This window comes from Sorex araneus, chromosome X, assembly GCF_027595985.1.
Source record: "Sorex araneus isolate mSorAra2 chromosome X, mSorAra2.pri, whole genome shotgun sequence".
NCBI classification, from domain to species: Eukaryota; Metazoa; Chordata; class Mammalia; order Eulipotyphla; family Soricidae; genus Sorex; species Sorex araneus.
Genome location: NC_073313.1, coordinates 139,879,004 through 139,903,229, shown reverse-complemented (window position 1 = coordinate 139,903,229; position 24,226 = coordinate 139,879,004). Strand labels below are relative to the sequence as shown.

At 43.7% G+C, this 24,226-nt stretch overlaps 1 protein-coding gene across 1 annotated transcript in view; it reads left to right on the top strand.

Moving 5' to 3' along the window:
• Positions 1-21,922, top strand: part of PIN4 (peptidylprolyl cis/trans isomerase, NIMA-interacting 4) — an 88,362-nt gene extending 66,440 nt beyond the window's left edge. The window contains exon 4 of the mRNA XM_055121834.1: positions 21,833-21,922. Within this exon, the coding sequence (XP_054977809.1) occupies positions 21,833-21,922 (90 nt within the window). The remainder of the gene's footprint in view (positions 1-21,832) is intronic.
• Positions 21,923-24,226: the final 2,304 nt, after the last annotated feature.

The following is a 24,226-nucleotide window of genomic DNA, read 5'->3' as shown; positions in this document are numbered from 1 at the left end:
TCTTCATGAATAGCATGACCACCTCACCCTCACCCCTCAAACTGTCCAAGCGAGAAACTGGGAGGCATCTTCCGAATCCACCACTCAGTCCAGCTCAGTGGTGGATTGGAGAGTCGGTTGACTTGTATCACTTGTATCACTTGTCATCCCGTTGATCTTCGATTTGCTCAAGGGGGGGCGCCAGTAACGTCTCCATTTGTCCCTGTCGCGTGCTAGTGCAGCCCAATGATATCTGCTTGCTCCAGGCACAGGAAGAGCCTCAAATCATTCATTCAGGGATGTGGAAGTCGATGTGGAGGTCTCGTTCTGTTCAGCAGGGAGAACCCTTCGTGCTTTTGCTTGTCACTGCCCCCATTCTAGGCCCCAACACCATCTCTTGTCTGGATGGTTTCAGTAACATCCTGACTGACCATCCTGCTTTTTTTCTTTTTTTGCTTTTTGGGTCACACCTGGCGGTGCTCAGGGGTTACTCCTGGCTCTTCATCTCAGGAATTACTCCTGGCAGTGCTCGAGAGACCATATGGGATGCTGGGAATCGAACCCGGGTCGGCCGAGTGCAAGGCAAACACCCTAACCGCTCTGTTACTGCTCCAGCTCCACATCCTGCTTTTATTTACACCTTCTCCCTACTATAAACCAGGATTATCTTTCGCAAACACTCAACTGATCATGCCATAACCCTGCTGAAACCCCTCAAGGTCTCCTTTTACTCTCAAAGATCAAGTCCAGCCTCCTCTCAGTGATTTACCATGATTTATAGACACGCTCTTCAGTTTTTTGACACCTGTGGACTTATACCTCTCCTATTGACCCATCCAGATACAATCAAGGCTTTTCAGTCTTTCTGTCTATACCTGTGGACAACACTGGTCAATAGGCAAGTGGTTTGAAGAATGCTGGTTTACAATGCCTTAACTGTTTTACTGCTTTGTATCTACCTTCTTCACAATCTGTACCTACATACCAAACTTACTGATACAGACAGACACACATACACACACACACACATTCTCCAACTGAATCACTTCCAATTACTCATATCTTGCCTCCAGGCCCCTTCCCTTGCTGTTTTCTGTTTTCTCTGCCTGTACTTTGACCCATTAGCTCAGGTCTCCGTTCTTCCAAGGACACTCAGTGATTTTTTCCAACATTTGTCCTTGGTTACACAATGTGACACATTCTGCCTTTCTCACGAGATTTAGTCCCTGGAATGTGCTATCCTATCTCTCTGACTCCCCCTCTGAACTCTGGGAAGGACAGAGTTATCTTTTTCAGTTGCAGACTCAACAGCTCAGCATAGTACCTACGCACAGCAGCTGGTCAGTAAATGTTACATGAATAGTTGGGAGGGATTTTCAATTATCTAATCCTAAAAGGGAGCACTATGTTGGAGAACTAAAATGAAACCATCAGTAGAATGGATATATTCAAAGCAATAATGAGGACTAGGAACAGGAGAAGGAGGAAGGCCAGAGCATATGTATCCCAGTCACTCTTGCCAGATCTTGTGTCTCACCTGAGCCTCAAGACGGATTTCCCAAATCCAGCTCTGAGAAAATAGTCACCCAAGTTTTTCCACAAGATGGAGAGGCTTTCTACGTTGGTGGACTCTCCACAGATGTCCTGTCCCTGTGACTGTCACTGCTCTTTCTTTAATACCCCGTGATATTTATGGAGAGTCAGTGCAAATATCCTCTTTTGGGGGGGGGGGGGAATGCAGCCTGGCTCCAGGAAGGCCCCTGCAGGGCCAGAAAGCTAACAAAGGCTTTTCAAATTCTAACCATCTTCCCCTACCCCCAGAGGGAGGAAACAAAAGACTTTCAAATTCTAGCAGGCTCTCTCTCTCTCTCTCTCTCTCTCTCTCTCTCTCTCTCTCTCTCTCTCTCTCTCTCTCTCCTAGTTTACTTTATAACGACAAGGCACCAAACTGAGGTCACAGCTGCAGCCCCAAATCAGAAAGCTATAAAAACTTGCCTGCTTGGGGGCAAGACGAGATAGTACCGGGGTACGAGAAGTCACTTACCTTGCATGCTGCTGATTTCCTTGCATGCTGCTGATTGGGATTTGATCCGCGGAACTGCACAGGGTCCTGTGAGCACCACCAGGAGTGCTCCCTGAGCACAAAGCCAGGATTAAGCCCTGAGCACAATCTGGGTGTGGACCCCAATTTAAAAAATACACCTCTCCATGCGGATCTGAGTCAGGAACTGTATCTCTGGGAGAATCTGTTCTGAGCTTGCAGGGCCACATGGACTTTGTGGACTACTCTATTCAAATTAGCCCAGAAGGGAAAGGAAAGGATGGTGCCAGTGGAAGGTTTAGGTAGGCCTAGTTAGAGCCTGGCTTAACTAGGACTCCGAAGAGGGAAAGGCAAGATCTGTGAAATCTGGGCACATTGAAGGCCAAGCAAGTCAAACACGCCTTTCATACAAAGTTTGTCCTTTCCAGCATCCCTTTCAAGACAACTAATGGCTCTGTGAACAAAGACATTATGCCAGGCACTTGCCCCATGACAAGCTAAAAGTTATTGTTCTCCTTTACAAGTTGCAGGGACCAAGGTCCAGAGAGGTGAATTGCTTTCCACTAATTGGCCATGCAGCAAGTACACAGCCCATTCAAAGAGAAAGGGACAAGCTTCTTGGTAAATGGTTGCCCTGTTTGCCAGAAAATGCTTCCCTTTCAGTGAGCAGGTAGGAAACTCCAGGGCAGTGGCTGGGAGAAAAAAAACAGAAAAGCATGTTCCTTTGTGCTTAGGACAAGAGTTTGCTCCAGTTAAGAGAAAACATTTCTTTTTCTTTTTCTTCTTTTGAGCACCAGACCCAGCGGTATTCAGGGCTTGCTTTTGGCTCTGAGCTCAGCAGTGCGCAAGGCAAATACCCGACCCACTATACTATTGCTTCAGCCCCAGCAGAAAACATTTCTTTATCTCTGTGGTACAACTAAGCTCCAGGTAGTAGTAATGGATCCGGTGATAATGTCAGTATGCGCACATAAAAAAAAAATTTTTTTTTGGTGGAGACGAGAATAGACTCATCTAAGGTCTCTCGTAAAAGAGAGTGCGAGAACAGTTCAGATACATGAGCCGGTCGAAGAAGCCAGACAGATCCACAGGAGGAAAACTGACAAGGCATCCCCTCGCCCCTAAAATCCTCGTGGCTGAAGAGATATTGCAGAGCTTAAGGCAATTGCTTTGCATGGGGCTGACTCGGCTTCAGTTCCCAGCCCTGCACGTGGCCATCGGGCTAGCAGTGATCCTTGAACACAGAACCAGGAAGAATCCCTGAGCATGGACTGGTGTGGCCCAACCCCAGCCACAAAAAAAGGGAAATAAAAATAAAATCTCCACAGCTATGAATATTCACATGGATTAAAGAACTAATCCTCAAGCATAGTTGCTAGAGTTCAAGGGCCAATGAAAGTGGGTCAATAAAGATCTTGGGGATCTTTATTGTGCCTATTTTTTTTTCTTTGGTTTGGTTTGGTTTGGTTTGGTGACCAGACATGGTGGTGCACTCTAGGCAGGTATTAGATGCTTCATGTCTTTTTTTTCTGGTGAGGCGGTCACTCCCAGTGATGCTCAGGGGTTACTCCTGGCTCTGAACTCCGGAACTACTCCTGTTCCTGCTCAGGGGACCATATGGGATACCAGGAATCTAACCCATATTAGTCTAATGCAAGGCAAATGCCCTATCCCATATACTATCGCTCTGGCCCCTGCTGCAACTCTTTAAGCTATTGCACTACCCTACCCACTGTACCAGAAGTTTTCGACCCTTGATTATGTTAGAATCACTGGGTACCATTTAGTTTCTCTCCCCTCCCGGGGGCGGGGTGTGTATCTTTTAAACAATAATTATATTCATAGTACATGTATCTGATGAAGGACTGGCATTTCTTTTTTTTGTTTCTTTCATGTTATTTTATTTTCTCATTTTATTTTTATTTTTTTAATTTGATTTTATAAGGTAGTTCACAATATTTGATTAGATTTAATATTCAAACACCAATCCCACCAATCCCATTACATCTTCCCACCCCCATATTTGGTATGTTTCCATCCCAAGCCCCAATCTCTGTCCCAAAACACAATCGAAATAATATATTTTGTATTGTTTGTTATGAAAAACTTCTGACAATGCTACAAAAAAGTAGCCATAGAGGAAATAGTGTGAAGAGTGTTCTATTTTGGCAGGGACCATTAAGACCTTCTTTAGGATATCACAAACATGTTAGTTAAAGGTTGAGTGATGCGAACTTTTGTGTATATATATATATATATATATACATATCTGAAAAAATATATGCACACACATATATATACATATATATATTTCCCTATATGATTGGTTGCCTACTATTTGAATCCCATCAAATGTGGTGTGGTACTCTTAGAGAATAGGTAGGGAGTGTCTTATGATGGGTTGTGCTGCCTCAAATGTGGCTGTATGGTCCAGGAATAGGTTCATTCGTGTGAGGCTTGGCCCAAGCATGTGGGGAGCGGACTTGAGCACGTCGGTGGTTAGGTAGTGGAGTTTTTTGGCTGCCGAAGCTGAGTCCCTTGGGGCGAGAAGGGCTCTCACCCACACCCCTCTGAGGCGTCCCAAGTGAAACAGCCTGGCACGGGGTCCCGTGGCATGGCTATGGCAGGCGTCATATTGCTCCCCTCCAGAAGAGAAAACAGTGTGATCTGGATGATGGCCGGTGATGAAATTATCTGGTGCTGGCAAGAGGTGGCTTATGGGCGTGCCTGTCACCAGAGACAGGGGGAAACAGGCAGAGGATCTCCACTTCAGAGGACTGGTCTTTCAAATATAATAAGAACCACTACAAGTCAATAGTAAAATGACAAACAACACATATGGGCAAACATGGAACAGGCACCTCGTGAAAGAGAATCTATGAATAGTTGATAAATATACGAAAATGGAATCAAGATACTCATTAGAAAAGTGCAATTTCAAACTAGGATGAAGGATTGGAGAGATAGCACAGCGGGTGGGATGTTTGCCTTGCACTTGATCACCAGGGTTCAATCCCTGGCACTGCATATGGTCCCCCAAACACCACCAGGAGCGACCTCTAAGCACAGATCCAGTAGTAAACCATGAGTGCTGCTGGATATGCACCCCACCCCCACCTATACCCAATAAAATTAAAATGCCACTATGTACCACAAGGATGACTATAGTTTAAAGAACAGAAAATAATGGGCTGGAGAAATAGTAAAGGAGTTAAGGCATTTGCCTTGGATGCAGTGAATCCAAGTTAGATCCCCAGCACTTCATACAGCCCCCTAAACACCACCAGAAATGATCCCTGAGCACAGAGCCAGGAGTAAACTCAAAAAACACAAGAGAAAAACATAGAAACAAAATAAAACAGAAAAGAAAGCATTGGCAAAGATGTGGTGCAACTGTTACTCTTGTATTTTGCTGAGAAGTGTGAGAATTAACACAAAACTTTGGAAAACTGGCAGTTCCAAGTAAGTTCAATGTGATTCCAGTTATTTTATCCCAAGAGAACTGAGTGCTTATGTCCACAGAAAGACTTATGTAAGAATGTGATGGGTTTATTGCAAATAGCCAGAAATGGAGAACAATTCAAATGTCCCTGGATGGATGAATAGATAAACAAAATTCGTTATATCCATACAAAGGAATGCCACTCAGCAATGAAAAGGAATGAACTACATTCGCTACAACAATTTGGATGATTCATATGTCAAGGCATCTTGCTAAGTGAAAGAAGACTATCTCAAAATGTTACATACTGATTGATTCCACTTACACACAGTTCAAGATCAAAATGAAGCTAACAGAAATAATTTGCAAATGCCTTAGGCAAGGCAGGGAGCACTGACTAAAAGCAAAAGAAGTTTTCTGTTTTTATTGGGTGGTATTTACACAGGGGACCACAATTTTCACAATTCACGGAGCCAAACAATTAAGATTTCTGCATTCTAGCGTCTAAATTATACAATGATTTTAAAAGTCATGCCCAGGGCCCAACTAACTAATTAAATCAAAAATCTCTGCTAGAAATTTGGATGAAGCTCTTATAATCCAAAAGATCATAAACAAGTGTTCATCTGCGATTGTTTCCTTGATTTCCCTTTCCTCCAACTTACTATTTGCATACAGAATTACAAGAGACTGTAGGTGCACTGACTTTCATCCTGCTGTTTAACTGAATGCCTGATCATTTCTAATAGTTTTTTTTCAGTGAAGTCTTTAAGGCTATGTATATAATTGTGTATTTCACAAATAGCAATTATTTTCCTTCTTTTCCAGTCTGCTCTCCTTTTATCTCTTTTTCTTGCCTAATTTCTCCAGCTTGGTCTTCCAAAATTAGGTTGAAAACTAATAGTGAGAATGGATGTTCTTATTTTGTTACAGTTTTTTTTTCTTTTTTTTGCTTTTTGGGTCACACCCAGCGATGCTCAGGGGTTACTCCTGGCGGTGCTTGGGGGACCATATGGGATGCCAAGGATCGAACCCGGGGTGGCCGCGTGCAAGGCAAACGCCCTACCCTCTGTGCTATCGCTCCGGCCCCCTTGTTACGGGTTTTGTTACAGGTCTCTAAAGAAAAGCTTTAAGTTTTTCACCATTGAGAATGATTTAATTGTTGATTTGTCACATTATGATGAACTGTATTCCGTTTCTCCCCATTTTTAAATTTTTTTATCATAGCTGTTGAATTTTGTCAAATGCTTTTTCAGTATCTATATAATCATGCAATTTTAATCTTTGATAAATTATGCTGATTGATTTGTGAATGTTTAATTTTCCTGTATCCCTGGGCTGAATTCTACTTGGTTTTTCACTTGATACATTATCTTATTTGACCTTCCAAGATTTTTTTGAGGATTTTTTCGTCTATGTTCATCAGAGGTAACAGTTGTTTAGTTTTCTTTATGCTGACTGTTCTTTTTTGGGTTCAGAAATTAGAGTGATATTGATCTCGTGGAATGTGTTCAGAGTTTTCCTCCTCTTTGAGTTTTTGGAAGTTTGAGCAAGATGGGTATCATTTCTTTTTTGAAACTTTTATAACATTCACTGGTTATAGCCATATGGGTCTGGGGCTTTGTTCTTTTGACTGCTGTTTTAATTTCTGTACTTGTGATTGTTCTGGTAGAGTTTTCTATTTCTTTCTGATTCAGTCTTGAAAGGTTGTATAATTCTAAAATGCACCCATTTCTTCTAGACCGTCCACTTTTGGGGTACATACATGTTCATTGTATTCTCTTCAGATCCTTTGCATTTCTGTACTCCCGTTTTCTTTTTTTCCTCTCTCTCTCTCTCTCTTTGTTTTTGGCTTATACCCAGTTGTGCTCAGGGCTTACTCCTGGATCTGCTCTTAAGAATCATTCCTGGCAGTGCTCAAGAGACCATATAAAGATGCTGGCGATTAAACCTGGGTCAGCCACATGCAAGGCAAGCACCCTACCCACTGTACAATCTCTCCTGCCCCAAATTTTGTTTTTTCTCTTGGGCCTAGCAAGGGGTTTATCAATTTTATTAATACAAAGAACCAGCTCTTGGTTTCATTAATTTTTCACATCATCCTTTTGGTTTCTGTTTCATTTATTTCTACTATAATTGTTATTATTATTATTATTATTATTATTATTATTATTTTATTATTTTTGCTTTTTTGGGTCACACCCAGCAATGCACAGGGGTTACTCCTGGCTCTGCACTCAGGAATCACTCCTGGCGTTGTTCAGGGGACCATATGGGATGCTGGAAATCAAACCCGGGTCGGCCGTGTGCAAGCCCTACCCGCTGTGCTTTCACTCCAGCCCCCTACTATAATTCTTTTTTATTTTATTTTGCTTGTTTTGGGTGCCCATACCCAGTGGCACTCAGGGGCTATTTTGGGTTCTAGGATCTGAAGTTACCTGGGTAGTGCTCAGGGAGGGTCCATATGTGGTGCCAGGTTGGCAGAGTGCAAGAAAAATGCCTTAAACCTTGTCCTACCTCTTCAGTTTTTCAGTAATCTCATTTTGTTAATTTTCTTCAGTTTTTCGGTAATCTCCTTTTGTTAATGCTTAACAATCTCCTTTTGTTAAGCTTCAGACCACTACAATCATAAAAGATGCTTGATATGACTTCAATTTCCATTTGTCAGTTAAGGCTTCTTTTGTATCCCAACATGTGATCTTTCCTGGAGGATGTTCCCTGTCCACTTGAGAAGAACATGTATTCATTTTTTTTGCGGTGGAAATTTCTGTATGAGTCTACTCAGTTCATCTCTTTAACTATTTCTCTCAATGTCATTATTTACTTCTTCATATTTTGTCTGAACTTTTCCAAAGCTGTAAGTGTTGTGCTGAGTTGCCCTACAGTTATTATGCTACTTTAAATACATCTCCTGAGGTCAGTTGATAATGAGATTGTATGTTTGGGAATTCCTGTGTTGGGTGAATAAATATTAATGACCATTATTATTATGGTTTTTGGGCCACACCTGGCAATGCTCAGGGCTTACTCCTAGCTCTGCACTCAAGAATTACTCCTGGTAGTGCTCGGTGGACCATATGGGCTGCTGGGAATTGAATCTGGGTCTGTCACGTGCAAGGCAAGTGCCTGATGACTGTACTATTGTTATAGGCCCTATTGGTGACCATTATATTCTCTTGCTTGCTTTATCCTTTGACCTACATGTAACGCCCATTACTTGTTTCTTTGTCTGGGGGCCACACCCAGTGGTACTCAGGGTTTACTCTTGATTGCACTCAGGAATCACTCTGAGCATGACTCAGGGATATGGAACCAAGAATTGAGCCTGGGTCAGCCGTGGACAAGCTAAGCACCATACCTGCTGTACTATTGCTCTAGTCCCCATTATTGGTTTTTTATTGTCTTTTTTTAAATGAAAATCTATTTTATCAGATACAAGAATAGTAGTTTTCTTTCTTTTATATTTTGGATTTTGGCACCATACTTGGTGGTGCTCAGGATTTACTCCTGGCTCTGCTTCTAGGAATCACTCCTGCCAGAGCTCAGTGGATCATATATGGTGCCAGAATCTAACATGTGCAAAACAAGTGCCCTACCCACTGTATTATCTCTACCACCTCCTCCTCAATTATTTTTTCCTTCTCTCACCCCCACACTCATTGGTGATGCTGTTGTGATGACCAGGTTTACTACACACACGTGGTTGTACTGCTTATATATTTAGTTGTTGTGCTCACTGGGAGTGACACATACAGTTTGGATGTGAACACACTGATTATAGTACTTTATTTACTGAGGTTTTCTCTCTCTCTGCATATTGGGGTGAAGGGGCGGGTGGGAAACACCCAGTAGTGTTCAGGGCTTACTCCTGGCTCTGCACTGAGGGGTAACTCTTGGCAGGACTTGATGAATTATACGTGGTGCCAGGGATTGAGCCCAGGTTGGCCCTGTGCAAGGGAAGCACCTTATCTGCTTACCTGATGTATTGTCTCTCCACCCCCTACACTCTTTTTAGTTGTGGTGCTTGCACATGTGCTCAACACGAATCGTTTGCCAGGGGATGCACCCCTTTGTGGTGCTTACACACCTCTCACTGTAGTGCAGTTGTAAATTGTTTGCAGCCCTCGGAACTGTGGTGCTCACACAACAGAATTGCCAGGGTTGCACTTGTGCATATGGAGGTGCCAGAGCAAGGGGTTGAATGGTGGTCATTGACATGCAAGGCATGAGTTCTAAGTCACTGAGCTATTTCTCCAGGACTCCGTAGTCATTTGAATAAGCCACTCCTTTGCTTAAGATTTTTTCGTGAAAGTCTGGAGAGATACACAAGGGTTAAGGCACTTGCTTTGCATGCCACTAACTTGAGTTCATTCTCTGGCACTGCATATAGTCCCCGAGCACTTCCAGGAGTGATCCTGGAGCACAGAATCAGGAGTAACCTTTCAGTGAATTTATTTATTTAATTTATTTTTCTCCTTTCAGTGAATTTATAAAACAGTGAAATATTACCCAAACTTTTCTTTTTTGTTTTGGGGTCACACCCACCTGTGCTCAGGGTTCACTCCTTTCTCTGGGCTCAGGGATCACGCCTGATGGGCTTTGGGGGACCATAAACAATGCTAGTGATCAAACCTGGATCAACCACATGAAAGGCAAGTGCCATACCTGCTGTACTATCTGTCCAGTCACACACAAACTTCTTACTGTGAATTGCAATTCTCTCATGAACTGGTTGGTTTGAATTTCAACGTTTGTTAGTTTACTCCAACCACATCCGCTGTCTTTTAACAACCAAGCCTATTTCCAATAGAAACTGTACATTTGCTAATCTTTCAGCAGGAACCTCCTCCCCCAATCCTAGTAAATTCTTCTTACCAGATCTCAGTCAAGTCTCCAAAAAGACCTTTCTCTCCCATTTCTCTAAAGTAGCTGCCCCCAACTCCCTTATCCTGTTTCTATCCTATAGACCCTTACTACTATTTAAAACCAGTTCCCTGGGGCTGGAGCAATAGCACAGCGGGTAGGGCATTTGCCTTGCATGCGGCCGACCCGGGTTTGATTCCCAGCATCCCATATGGTCCCCTGAGCACCACCAGGAGTAACTCCTGAGTGCAGAGCCAGGAGGTAACCCCTGTGCATTGCCGGGTGTGACCCAAAAAGAAAACATAAATAAATTAAAAAACAGTTCCTTTCTCTGTTCACTTCATATTTTCAGTTCCTCCTCTAGAACATTTGCTACCTTAGCTACATATCTGTATCTCTATTACCCACTATAGTTTGGTGCATAGTAGGTGATTAAAAGATATTGGGGGGGGCAGAGAGATAGCTCAAGGGCTGCTTTGCATGCAGGAGACCTGGGTTCCATCTCCAGTATCACACAATCCTCCAAGCACCGAGCCAAGAGTGGCTCTTGAGCACTGATAGGTGTGACCCCCCAAATAACAACAACAAAAATTAATTTGAAATATACCTGGAAGAAATGAACAGTTTGACAGTGCTGTCTTATTTTCAAAACCTTCTAACCAGGACCTCAGATTTTAGAGGGAGGGGGCGATTGGAGAAGAAGAGGCTATTATTCAACTCCTTGAAGGGGATAAAACTAATTTTGTGGCTCTCCCCAACAGTGTTGGGGCCTTCAATGGAACATTACTAGGAATATCAATCCAGGGTTCCAAATGGCGCTCCAGTCCTTTGAGCTGTCTCCCTGGTCCAAGAAAACGGATTCGAGGAACTTGAAGTCTGCAGAGTATCCAAACAATTAGCAAAAAAGGGCTTTATCTATTCACTAACTAAAACTCTCCTTGGAAACCTGGTAGAGCCTCCTTTGAATTCTCTTGCGTCATTGCAGGCAATAAAACAGCCGTTCTTTGTCAATATTCTCTGCTTCAAATTTGTCACTAATTCCAGCTGGCCTGAATCCAGCCAAATCTGAATGACCGAAAGGCAGAGTGAACAAAATTTAATCAGTTGCTCTGCCCCCGCAGGATGAGCTGGCGGTGTCCCAGTGGGCCTCGTCGCTAAAAGGTGTTCCAGGGGCTGTGATTTTGCAGGGCATAAAGGAGAGCCAGTAAGAGCCCACTCTTCTCGGGAGGGGTGGGGGAGGAGTCGGCAGGCAGTAGCTCAGGTCAGTGGCAAGGGGGATTTGGGGACCCTAAGAAAGGCAGGAGGTGGTCTGGGGAAGTGAAAAAGAAGACGACACGGAGGAAAAGGAATTGACTGACAGCCAGCCCTGGCCTTCAGTTTTAGAACAAGATCCAGGGCTTGATCTCATTTCCTCCCACAACAGTATCCGTGCGAGTTATTATTCCCATATTACCAACAGGGAAACCGAGGCTCAGAGTCTTCGGCTCCCTGCAGCGAGGTGCCCTCGCCCTTGCTCACTGTCTCCCTGTCTCAGTGCCCGCGCTCCCCCCCCGCCCCCCCCCCCGCCTGATTTCCTGCAGTCAAGGAGCCCTGCGGCCCGGCCGTTGCTATGGCATTTCTGGAGTGTCACAAGTGCCCAGGAAGCATACAAATTGACCTGCTTGAGACACAGCCCTGTTCAAAACAACTTCCAATTTATTCATAATAATTACCACCTCCTGATAATCGCCTGTACCCAGGCAGTGTGGAGAGCTTGATGGGGGGAAGGAAAGAGAGGAGAGGAGGGAGCGAGGCAGGGCACACCAAGCAGACGGCTGCCATGTCAAGACTGAGATTTGTGGCGAGCAGGGAGCAGAGGGGGGCGGGGCGTCTTTTAGAAGGCACTAGGTACTGAGGCAGGCAGGCAGGGCCCTGTTTGTGAAAATTGGAATGCTATTTCCTTTGATTAAGTATGTATGCTAGGCAGCCTTGATAAGCACTTTGGCATTGGGGATTAAAAAGGCAGTTGCTGTAGTGGCAGGCTTCAGAGTCCACTGACAGACAAAAATAAAATAAAATAAAATAAAATAGGGTCCGCATCCACAGTGCAGGCACTGGCCGCTAAGGTATTTGCTTTGCACGCAGCCCTGATCTGGGGTTTGGTCTGGGTACCACATATGGTCTCCAAAACCAGGTGTGAGCCCCCCCACATAACAAAAATTAATTAATAAAATAATAAAATGAAAGGGAACACAGACACAAGGTACAATTATAAGAGCCATCATTCATTCAACAAATATTTATTAAACACCAACTATATGCTGGGCACTGTGCCAAGGATAAAGCAGTGAACAAAACAGACAGAAACCTCTGCCCTCATGAAGTTTATGTTGGAATGAAAGGACAAAACAAAATAAAACAAAAATTTACCCTTTGTCTGAGCCAAAATTTTTGAAATTTTATTTTATTTATGCATGTATTTATTTATTTATGGTTTGGCAGCCACACACGGCTATGCTCAGAGCTAACTCCTGGCTCTGCATTCAGGGGTCACTACTGGAGTTGCTGGGGAATGGGTGGGCTTACGAGGGGGGGCCAGGAATTGAAGCAAAATGAACCATTACAGAGGTAAGGGATGTGGCTCACAGTTGGTGATGAATTAAAACAAGAGAGAAAAATTAAACAGGAGGCAGGAGGGTAGGGATGGTGTTACAAATTTATACAGAGGAAAGTATCATTTGAATGAAAGCTGGAGAGAAGGAAGACAACATGCCATGGAGATTTGCAAGAAAGTTTCAGGCTGGAGAAACAGTAGATAAGACAGCCTTGAGGCAAGATGTGCCTGCAATGTTGAAGGAACAATGGTGAATCTAGTACGGGCAGAGCAGAGTGAGCTAGGGACAGTGGGCTAGGTCGGAAAGAGGCAGAGACACCTGCACATAGGCTATGTAGGCCTGTAAATGAAGGCTATATAATCTGGGGGACACGTATGTCACACGCATGAAGTTCTGGATTTGATCCCCAGGACCAAACTTACAAAATGAAAAAAAAATGCCTATTGCAAATAAAATGAAAGTCACAGGAGGATTTGGGGTGGAAAATTGACACAATTTGATTTGTGCTTTTTATTTATTTTATTTGGGGCTTTGAGACTTCTCCTAGCTATGTGTAGTGATCCTTCTCAGTAGCGCTTGAGGGATCAAACTGGAGTTGATCACAGGCAAATAAAATGCTTTGACTTCTGTTCTATCTCTCCAGCCTATGGCTTTTTAAAAAATATTTGTATTGAGTGATTGGAGGTCATGTGGGGGAAAGATGATGCGGGCCCAATATAGACTAGAGACTGAACACAATGGCCACTCAACACCTTTATTGCAAAACACAACACCTAATCAGAAAGAGAGAACAAAAGGGAATACCCTGCCATAGTGGCAGTGTGGGGTTGGGGGAGACGGGACTGGGGAGGGGGGAGAGGGATGTTGGGTTTACTGGTGGTGGAGAATGGGCACTGGTGAAGGGATGGGTTATCAAACTTTGTAAGGGAGAAACATGAGCACAAAAATGTATAAATCTGTAACTGTACCCTCACGTTGACTCACTAATTAAAAATAAAATATTAAATTAAAAAAAATATTTGTATTGAGCCATCGTGAGATACAGTTACAAAGCTTTCATGATTTTGAGTTTCAGTCATACAATGATGGAACACCCGTCCCTCCACCAGTGCACATTTTCCACCACCAATGTCCCAGTATCCTCCCGCAACCCCCACCCCAGCCCACCCCCTGACTCTGTTGCAGGTACCTTCCTTCTTACTCAATCTCCACTTTTGGGCATTACAGTTTGCAATACAGATACTGAGAGGCCATCATATTTGGTCCTTAGTCTACTTTCATCCAGCCCAGGACTTGTATCTTTTAACAATATCCCCTTGCTTTCTGTGTGATTAGTAGATCCTGGGGGAGCAGGATTATAGCAATTAGGAGCACAGTTAGGCCAAAAGGGAAGACACTCTTACAGTAATCCCTGTGAAAGATGATCAGAATTTAGACCAATATGACACCTGTGCATATGATGAGACATGGTGAGTTCTGGACATATTTTGAAGGTCAAGAAAACAGAATTTGCTGATGGATTGGACTTGGGTTAGGATAAAAGTAAGGAGAGTCTTTGAAGATGAATCAGGAGGCCCATGTCTTGGGTCAGACTGTGTGGTATGAACTGGAGAATATTCAAGTTCACAGGGATATGGGAGTTAAATTGAGCTTCACCCCTGCCTTCTTCACAATGTGAGACCTGGGGCCTGTTGTTTTCCACTTCTTTTCTTTTAAATTTTATACTCTTTTTATTACTTCCCCTGCGATATTCTGGAGGTCTGGAACTATGTGTTCTCTTATTCTTTTAACATATATTTTTTAAGAAACATCTCCTGACCCATGAGAGATTAGATTTAAAGAGCAAAATGGAAAAAAATAAACGCTTCTAACTGTCCAATTTTTTTTTATTTGTTCTTGGACCACACCCGATGATGCTCAAGGGCCATTTTTGGCTCTGCACTGGGGAGTAATCCCTGGCTGTGCTCAGAGAACCATATGTGGTCCTGGGGTTCAAGCCAGGGTTGTGGCGGACACAGCTGCACACAAGCAAATGCACAAATGTACTATCTCTTCAGCCCCTACTATTCAATTTTGATCAGATCTTACTTTTGAATATCATCTCCACTGACTTTTATTGCAGATTTTTGAAAAAATGAGTTTATTCATTTTAACTTAAAAAAATTTAAATTGAATCATTGTGAATTACAAAGTTGGAAAGTTATTGATGATTGAGTTTCAGGCACACAATATTCCAACGCCAATCTTTTCACCAGTGGAGTTTTATTTTTTTAATTGAGATATCCAGCAGTGAAACCCAGGCATGTGGGACCCGTGGCTGAGAAATCCAAGCCTGCTCATATCAGGACTGGGCCTCCTCCACCCAGATCTCCAGTTTTCCAGTAGCTTGGCGCCCCCTCCCCAACGCCATGTTATCTCATCAATAGCCAAGATCCAGAGACTATAAAACAAAGCTCCCAGAAGAGAGCGGAGCAATTTTTCCTGGAGATTTTTTTCCCCACACAGCAGAGCCTGGCAAGCTACCCATGGCATATTCAATATGCCCAAAACAGTAACAATGATGGGCCTCATTCCCCTGACCGTGAACGCGACAGCGATGAATGGAGACATTACTGGCACCCGCTTGAGCAAATTGATGAACAACGGGACGACAGTGGTACAGTGATACAGTGAATTGAGATATAATTCATGATAGTATTGAAGTTATTATTTTATAGAGCAGAGGACCACACCAATTCCTCCATTGGTAATTCCCACTTCTGAACCCAGGTATCCTTACCTGTACAACTTTGTAGTGCTTCTGTGAAGACTGACCTCAGTAACCCTTGGAGAATCCCCAGCTCTTCAGCTGGATCAGAGTAGGTGCTCCCTGAGCACTTGACACTGATCTTCATTTTCTGAGATGTTCAAGTAGCTTCACAGTGGAGACAAAATGAGAGAGATCCCAGGCATGGGTGGGGAGTTTTAGGGATAAAAGAGAATTAAAGATGGACACATCCTTCATATAGGCCCAGGGGAATGAAACCAATGGCCATCCAGGCCTTAGTGGAAGTCTGGAGGCAGGGAACTTTGAAGGAGGATAGGAAATATGGAGAGAGTGTGCAAGGAAAGGGGATCCCCATGGAAGACCAACAGAAGAGATGGAAGGCCAACCTCCTGCCTCCCTGGTTATGCCTTGGACCAACCTCAGCCCCATGCACCTCTAAAACCTCCTCCATTGCGGTATGAAGCCAATTGCAACGATGGTCTTCAAGGTCCCAGTACTTGGAAAAGTCCCTGAGCTTTGTGACATTTGGAGCCATACAACCCCTGGCTTGCCCACTGGACAGAATAGCCCTCCACCTCAGACACATAAACACTGATTTTAAACATATGCTCCCACCAAGGAGGGAAATTTTCAAAAGACCTTGAGAACCACATCTATGTTGTGGCTGGAATCACCAGCCTCTAGTACCCCTTATTCATTGCACAAATGCATGAATTCTCCACACATAGGACACGAGACGAAGGCTCAGAACTCTCCTCCAGAATCAACACTCTTCATGAGAGTTCTGATTACAGACAATCTGGGTTGCTGACCACCCTATCTATACCAATTGTGCGAAACTGGGTCAGGTTCCTGACCTCTTTGAGCCTTCCCCTCATCACTATGAATCAAAATGCAAATAACACCTCCTTCTTAGTTTGGTGAAAGGTTCAAATGGGGCTGGAGAGATTGTGCATGAAGTAAGGCACTTACTTGCCTTGCATATGGCTGCTGTTGTTAACGCTGCTTGAATCACTGGCACTGCATATGGTCCCCTGAGCAACACCAGGGGTCATTCCTGAGCACAGAGCTAGGAATAACAGCAGACCTGCCAGGTGTGGCCCCCAAACAAAAAATAACAATATGAATAAATAAAATAATAGTCTTAGTTTCAAGACTATGGCTCAGAGGCTTTAAGTACTGAAAAGAATGTGGGTTCACTGTACCTCAGTCTCCAACCTGACCTCACACTGAGTACTCCCACTGACATGTAGTTCAAGGTAAAAAATTATACTGAGCTATCAAAAAAAGGGAATGAAAATCCAACAAAGTTCTGATTTTTCCTTGTGATTACTTTGATGCAGTTCTTTGAAATACCAGCCATCATATTCTTTTCCCAAAACCTTTTGTTGTTGCCCCTTCTTGATGAATTCTCTAAGCATTTTTATTGAGCAAATTGTAGAGAGTACAGACTTGGAAACTGCAATGGGTCAGACACATTCCTCTGGGTGAGGGTCAGCTAAAACTTAATAAAGTACCTGCCAGGGAATGTTCTAGTTCATTTTCTTCTCACAACAAAACTTATGGTGTGGGTACAACTATTCCCTTTTATAGATAGAAAGCTGAGAATGGGGCAAAAGGTGAATTAACATGCTCAACATCAAAAAGCTGCTGAATGTTGAGGGAAATTTGGGACAGAGGCATGCTTGCTGCAAAGGCCATATGTTCAACCACTACTCTATATTGTCTCATCTCTTCAAATGGTTGGATCAAACCCTGTCACAAGTATATGAGAGTCTTGTATTCTCTCTGGGGGTGAGGGAAGAGCTGGGAAAATTGAGAGTGGAATTACCTTTTAATGGCTTTCCCTGTGCCCATAGATCCAGCTGCAGGCCCACATCCTTGCTACAAAATGCATAAGGGATCAAATTGGCAAAGGTGCTATCCAGTGTACTTCTCTGGGCTGGTACCTGTAAGTGAAAGGTTTAAACCAAGCATCTTCCTAAGAGCCTTTCAATGCCAGGAGTTGAGGTCTTGGTTCTCTTTGAGGCTTATAGCTGCATAGCTGTCTCCTTTGATAAGACAAGCAGACCCACTGCAATTCCTGGCATTCCTCTCTCCCCACGCCCAGCCGTCCTCCACCAAACTGTGGTGTGCATCAGCCTTGGTTTTCTTGGCACGCCTGAGCGCAATCTCCTCCCTCTACCTCTGCCATCACTGTCTTTACCCTGAATCCAGTTGTATACCTCTCCTCTGAGATACAGAATTGTTTCCTCCACTGCCTCCTATTTCCTCCTCCTTAGAGTTTCTCAGGGATCTCATGCTCCACCTGCATGTGAACTTCACAGTGTCTTCTTCCCTCGGAACTGCCTCCTCCTTCTGTACTCCTCTTTTGGGGGAATGGTTTTGCAATTTATTCATCTGCATAAACCACAACCTCAAGGATGTTCCTCCAGCTTTCCCTGCCCTCACTCCCCACATCCCATCAGGCACCGGGCCTGTCAGCACAATCTTATACATCTTTCAAGAGCTCACTCCCTTCTCCCCTTCTCTTCATCTCCAACCCTATCTCTCTAGTTTATGCCACAATCAATGGAGCGTTGAAGTAAAAGACAAAATGTCTTCCCTGGGGGCCAGAATGATAGTACAGCAGGTAGGGCATTTGCCTTGTAAGCAGCTGACGCAGGTTTAATCCCCAGCATCCCCTACGGTCCCCCAAGCACCGCCAGGAGTAATTTCTGAGTACAGAGCCAGGAGTAACCCCTGAGCATCGCTGGGTGTAACCCAAAAAGCTAAAAAAAAAATTCTTTCCTGGACCTTTCTGCCTCTCTTCCATTCTTCAACTTGCAGCCAATATAAACTTTATATTCATTTTAATTTATATATATTTGAATTAACATGGTCAATATAAAAAACTGCTGAATGTTGAGGGTACATGCAACACACACATATATAGTTTTTACGCCACACGTGACTGTGTTCAAGGTTTACTCCTGGCTCTGTGCTCGGGGATCAGTACTGGTGGGGCTCAGAGGACCATATGTGGTGCCTGGGATGGAAGCTAGGTCGGCTGCATGCAAGGCAAGTGCCTTGTCCACAGTACTCTTGTTCTGAATCCAGCATTTGAAAAAAAATCTAGTCATCTCGTTCTTGCACCAAATTCTTCAATGGCTTTCTTTCTCACAGGATTAGGTTTCAATTCCTAGACACATGTGATCAGGTGCCCATGGGCAAGTCATTTTCTGGAATGGGTCTTGAAGTCCATATTAAACCTCGATTCTGATGCCTTATCTAGTGGCTTATCTTCTACATAATAGTCAACAGGACTTGGCAGTACATTCTCTTGGCGTGGTGGTGTGGGGGGGGGTTGTCCCCAGCTGTGCACAGAAGTCACTCCTGGTGACACTGGGCCTGGCAATTCCAAACCCAAAGGTCAGGTGTTTAGGCTCAGTAATGCAGTATTGCTTAGACCGGCATTGACGGGGGCCACCAGGACCATCCCAGTAGTGTTCAGAGAACACCATGCTAGGGTGGGGTCATGCAATATGGGCGCTCAAACTCAGGGTCTCTTGCATTCAAGACATGTGCTCCATCTCTTTGATCTATTACTGCATTCCTCTTAGCACACTTCGACTTTTTAAGTGTGTGTGTTGGCTCTGGGCTGGGGAGCACCTTGTGATGCTCAGGGCGACTATGTGGTGCTTCAGATCTGGAGTTCCTGCATGCAAAACACATGCTCCAGCCCACTGATCCATCTCCTCAAACCATCATTATCCCTTCTTGTTGTTGTTGTTGTTGTTTGGGTCACCCTTGGAGGTGCTCCAGTCTTTCTTCTGACTTTGTGCACAGGGATCACTCCTGGGGTTCCAGGGACCATAGGAGATGCTAGGGATCAAACCCGGGTCAGCCGCATGCAAGGGAAGAGCCCTACCCGCTGTAATATCTCTTCTTCACATCAGTATTCTTTTAAACCTCTCTAACCTTCAACTTTCTCATCTGTAAAGTAGAACAATAATAATACCTACCTGCAATGACTGCATTGAGCCCTGCACAGGTATGCTTGTACCATTTGCCACTAGCAATACTCTGACTATGGAGTTATCAGTACCAGTCATATAAATCATAATTGATTTAGTCAATTAATGATTAATAACATTATGGAACTTGTTACATTGTGTTATAGGTTGCCATTGTGTTCATGTAGACTTGCTCTTTTTCTCCAGCTCACCTCTCACAACATCCCTTTCTCCTTGCCTTTCATTGTCACACAATTTTTTTTGAGAAGGGGTTTGGGCCTTCCCTGGCTGTGCTCAGGGTTTACTTCTGGCTCTGTATTCAGTGCTCACTCCTGGTGATGCTCGAGGACCGTATGCAGCACCAGGGATTGAACCCAGGTTGGCTGTGACAAGCACCTTATCCACTCTCCTATCTCTCTGGTCCTTTTCCACACACTTTCACAATCCCCTTCATACTTTGTATCCCTGGAAATTCTTTCTCTCCATGTGGTTCCTTCCTCTAGTTCCTTTTTATCTTGCTAAGTCTCTTTTAGTATCAGTTCAGGGACGGATTCCTCTGTGTATCTTCCCCGATGCTATCCAAATCAGTGTGATGGCTTTTCCATGGGCCCCCAGAACACTCCACACTTCCCTGAGCAGAACATAATATCAATCACACCAGACTGGTAACAATTTGCTCTTCAGACTCCTGAAATAAGGCCATCAGCTTGCCCAAGACCTCAGTGTCTTACCACCAAGCTCTTAGCATTGTTGGGCACATAATAGTTGCCCAGTGAGTGTTTGATGAATGATCAAGAAACCAAGCTGGCAGCAATTCTCCTCCACTCAACCCAGTGCATCTTTTCGGGGTATGGGGGGTGTCCAAGACCATGAGGTAAAACCTCTTTTAAAATAAAAAATCTAAAAATAAAATGGACAAAACAACTTCTGGGGTATAGAAATTTAAAAGTTACAAAGGCGAAGCTATAAAGAAGGGAAAATCTGCAAACCAAAAATGTTTTGGGTAAAAGATTATTCACATGGCCCAGACTCTGAAAGTATAACATAGTTTATATTTACAGTAATTTTCTCTATGGCAAGTGTATTTGCTTCACTCTGTTATGACCCCTTTTAAGAGGAAATAGTCATATCTGAATTGGGAAGCCATTTCTGAAAAGAGTGGGGACTGAAAAAAAATTAAAAAAATTTAAAAGTCTACTGGTTGAGCACAGATAAGATTGAACTAACACTGGAGAGAAAACCACCTGGTCACACCAAGAACTTCCTGTGCGGGCTGGAGAGATAGTATAGGGGTTAATGTACTTCCTTTGTACTTTCTGGTTCAACTCTATAGTGCATATGGTCTCCTGAGCACTTCCAGGAGTGATGCCTGAGCATAGAGTCAGGAGTAAGCCCCGGGCACTGCTAGATATGTCCCCAATACAAATGAACAAAACAAAACAAGAAAGCCAGTGAAGAGATAGTATAGCAGGTAGAGCATTTTCCTGCACATAGGTGACCTGTGCTTGATCCTGAGCATAACATATGGTCCCCTGAGCCTACCAGGAGTAATCCCTGAGCACAGAGACACGAGTGAGCGCTGGACATACCTGGGTGTGGCCCCAAAACAAAAACAAAAAACCAAAAAACAAAAAACAAAAAACAAAACAAAAAAAAAGAAAAAGAACTTCCTGTCCATGTACAGGATAGATAGTAGAGGAAGTGAGGCCATCCTCAATTTGACAGGTTTGATCCCCAGCACTGCAGATGGTCTCCTGAGAACTCCCAGGAGTGAGCCCTGAGCATAGCCTACTGTGATACAAATATAAAAAAATAAAAATAAGTACTTCCTGTCTCTGCTTAGAAGTATTTCTCTCCTGACTCACCTCCCTAAGTGACTCATCTTTATTTTCTTTCATCATCTGTAAAATAAAAATAAGATGTACTTCAGGTGTGTGTATTGGGGGGATGGAAAATCACTGAAATAACACATAGTTGTTTTTGTAAGCTGCAAAACATGTAGCACTTAATGATGATCAAACATAGAAAATGTGCTGCTCTTTGATTCTTTTAAAAATCCCTTGTAGACAAGGGCCCTCCTGTTTATACAGCAGTATCTCTAGCAATCAGGTTAGAATTGATTGGCATTATTGTATTCTTTGTATTTGGCAGATTCCCAGCCTGTGGCAACATGCTGGTCACCATAGAGACACGAGAAGCACCCTTGGCTCATTGGTACCACATTTACGAACCAACCCTTAAAGTTGATTATTTTGCAGATGGCTTGTCTTGTCTATTCAATGTTGATTCTATTAGTTCCAATTTCCAAAGGTTACATGTTCCAACCTTGTCCCTTCAAGCATAAGCCAAAACTATGCTTTAAAAAATAAGTGAGTACAAGATGTACTTGGGGAACACTGAGGAGCCCAGACAGATGGATGGGTGGGGGGTTGTCGGAGATCCTTAGGATATACTTCTCATTCATTCTTTCTTTCTTCGGGGGGGTGGGATTTAGAACTACACCTGGCAGTGCTCAAGACTCATTTCTAGCTCTGTACGCAGGGCTTACTCCTGGCTCAATGCTCAGGGATCACTCCTAGGGTGCTTAGGGGAGCATATGTGGTGCCAGGGATTTGAACCGGAGTTGGCAGTGTGCAAAGCAAGCACCTTGCTTCCAGTTCTATCTCTCTGGCCCTCACTCATTCATTCATTCATTCATTCATTCATTTTTTAAATTTAGTATTTGGCACCCACCATGAGTCAGTAACTCGGCTAGATACTGGGGATACAGTGGCAAGCAAGATGAGTCTATAGATGCCATAGTCTCCTGGGGAAGACAGGCAGTAGGAGACTCTTCTTATTGCGTGTTTAATTCTACGGGTGTGAGTGTGGATGGGGGAGAATAGAAACGGTACGATGGGCCCCTCTCCTTTCCAGAAACTTTCGAGGTCTCCTAGCAAGGTCACCTGCAAGGACTGGTGAGTGTCAGCCACACAAACACTTAGGGATAGGAAGGTAAGCATGAAGTAGAATAAAAGTGATCCTGGAGGGAGGTGCCAGAATGATAATATAGCGGGTATGGCACTTGCCTTGCATGTAGCAAACCCAGGTTCAATCCTCGACACTCCATATGATCCCCTGAGCCCCGCCAAGAGTGATCGTTGAGCAGAGCCAGGAGTCAGCCCTGAGCACCGCCGGGTGTGACCCAAGAACAACAACAAAAAGGTGGTCCTGGAAGGAAAAATGTATCAAAGAATATGAAGGGACAGGGCCCTGGGTAAATTTGAGGTTTGAACAAAAAATCAGGGAGTATGGTAATAAAGCACTTGGGGAGAGGAAAATAAGTTCTATTTACAACATGCTGGATTTGAGGTATCTGGAGACCATGCAAAAAAGGATTGGGTCCGGTGGCAAGAGGATTTGTGGGTCTGACATGTCACAAGGTAGTCATGAAAGATGTGGCTAATGAACAAATAGCTTCACACCACTCTGCTGGGGTGTTTGCGAGACCGTGCAGCAGTGTGGCGCTTATTTGCACCAGTTGTTTCGAAGAGAAACTAACACAGTTCAGAATGGATCGTAGGGATCAGGAAGCCGTGTGTGGAGGAGCTGGCTCAGCGCTCAGTGATCACTCTCGATCATGCTTGGGGAACTCTATGTGGTTACAGGGACCAGACCAAATTTCAGCGCTCAGTGATCACTCTCGATCATGCTTGGGGAACTCTATGTGGTTACAGGGACCAGACCAAATTTGGCTGCATGCAAAGTAAGTGCATGAACCACTGAACTATGTTTCTGGCCCCTGTAAACTTCCCTGGATCTCACTTATATCAATAAAATTTATAATAGACCTATGTGCCATTTTCCAGAGTTACAAACACACAATCAAGTATGCACATTCACCATTGTTACAAAAGCTGAGGAAAAAACACACAGCACCTTCTACATGAGTATATCCCTAGGAATGTACCTGGGAAAAAACTAAAGAGAAAAATGCTGGGAAGCTTTAATTTTCGGGTGGTATTAAAGGCTGTTTATTGTTTTTTGGGAATATTCTTTTGTTACTGCCATTGTTAATTGTCCAAACAGTAAAACATTCTCAGTAGTCAAAATGATAGATAAGTGATAGATAAAATTCACTAACAAATCGGACCTTTTCTATCCTTTTTTTCTGGGGGGTGGGCTAACAGGTCTCCACAAGGGTGCCAGCTAGTATCTGATAGCACTAGGGAGGCCACCTAGCATGTCATACTGTGATAGAACCTGGAGTCCTGCGCATATTAGGCATGTGCACTAGTCATTGGCATGCTCTCCCAGACTCTCAAACTTCTTGTTTTCTCTTTAGATTTCGGTTTGATGAAGAGTTCAGGCCCGAGAACCAGGGGAGTAAGAGTGGATCCCCCTAATTGGAAATGGAAAAGTTTAAGCAGAGAAGAGAATATCTTTTTTTTTTATCCTTTTACACTTTATTTTTAACTAAGACCACAGACTATCGGAGAAGCTATAGGAATATATTTTAATATAGGAATGAGATTTTAGGATCATTCAAACTGCAGTATATTTTGA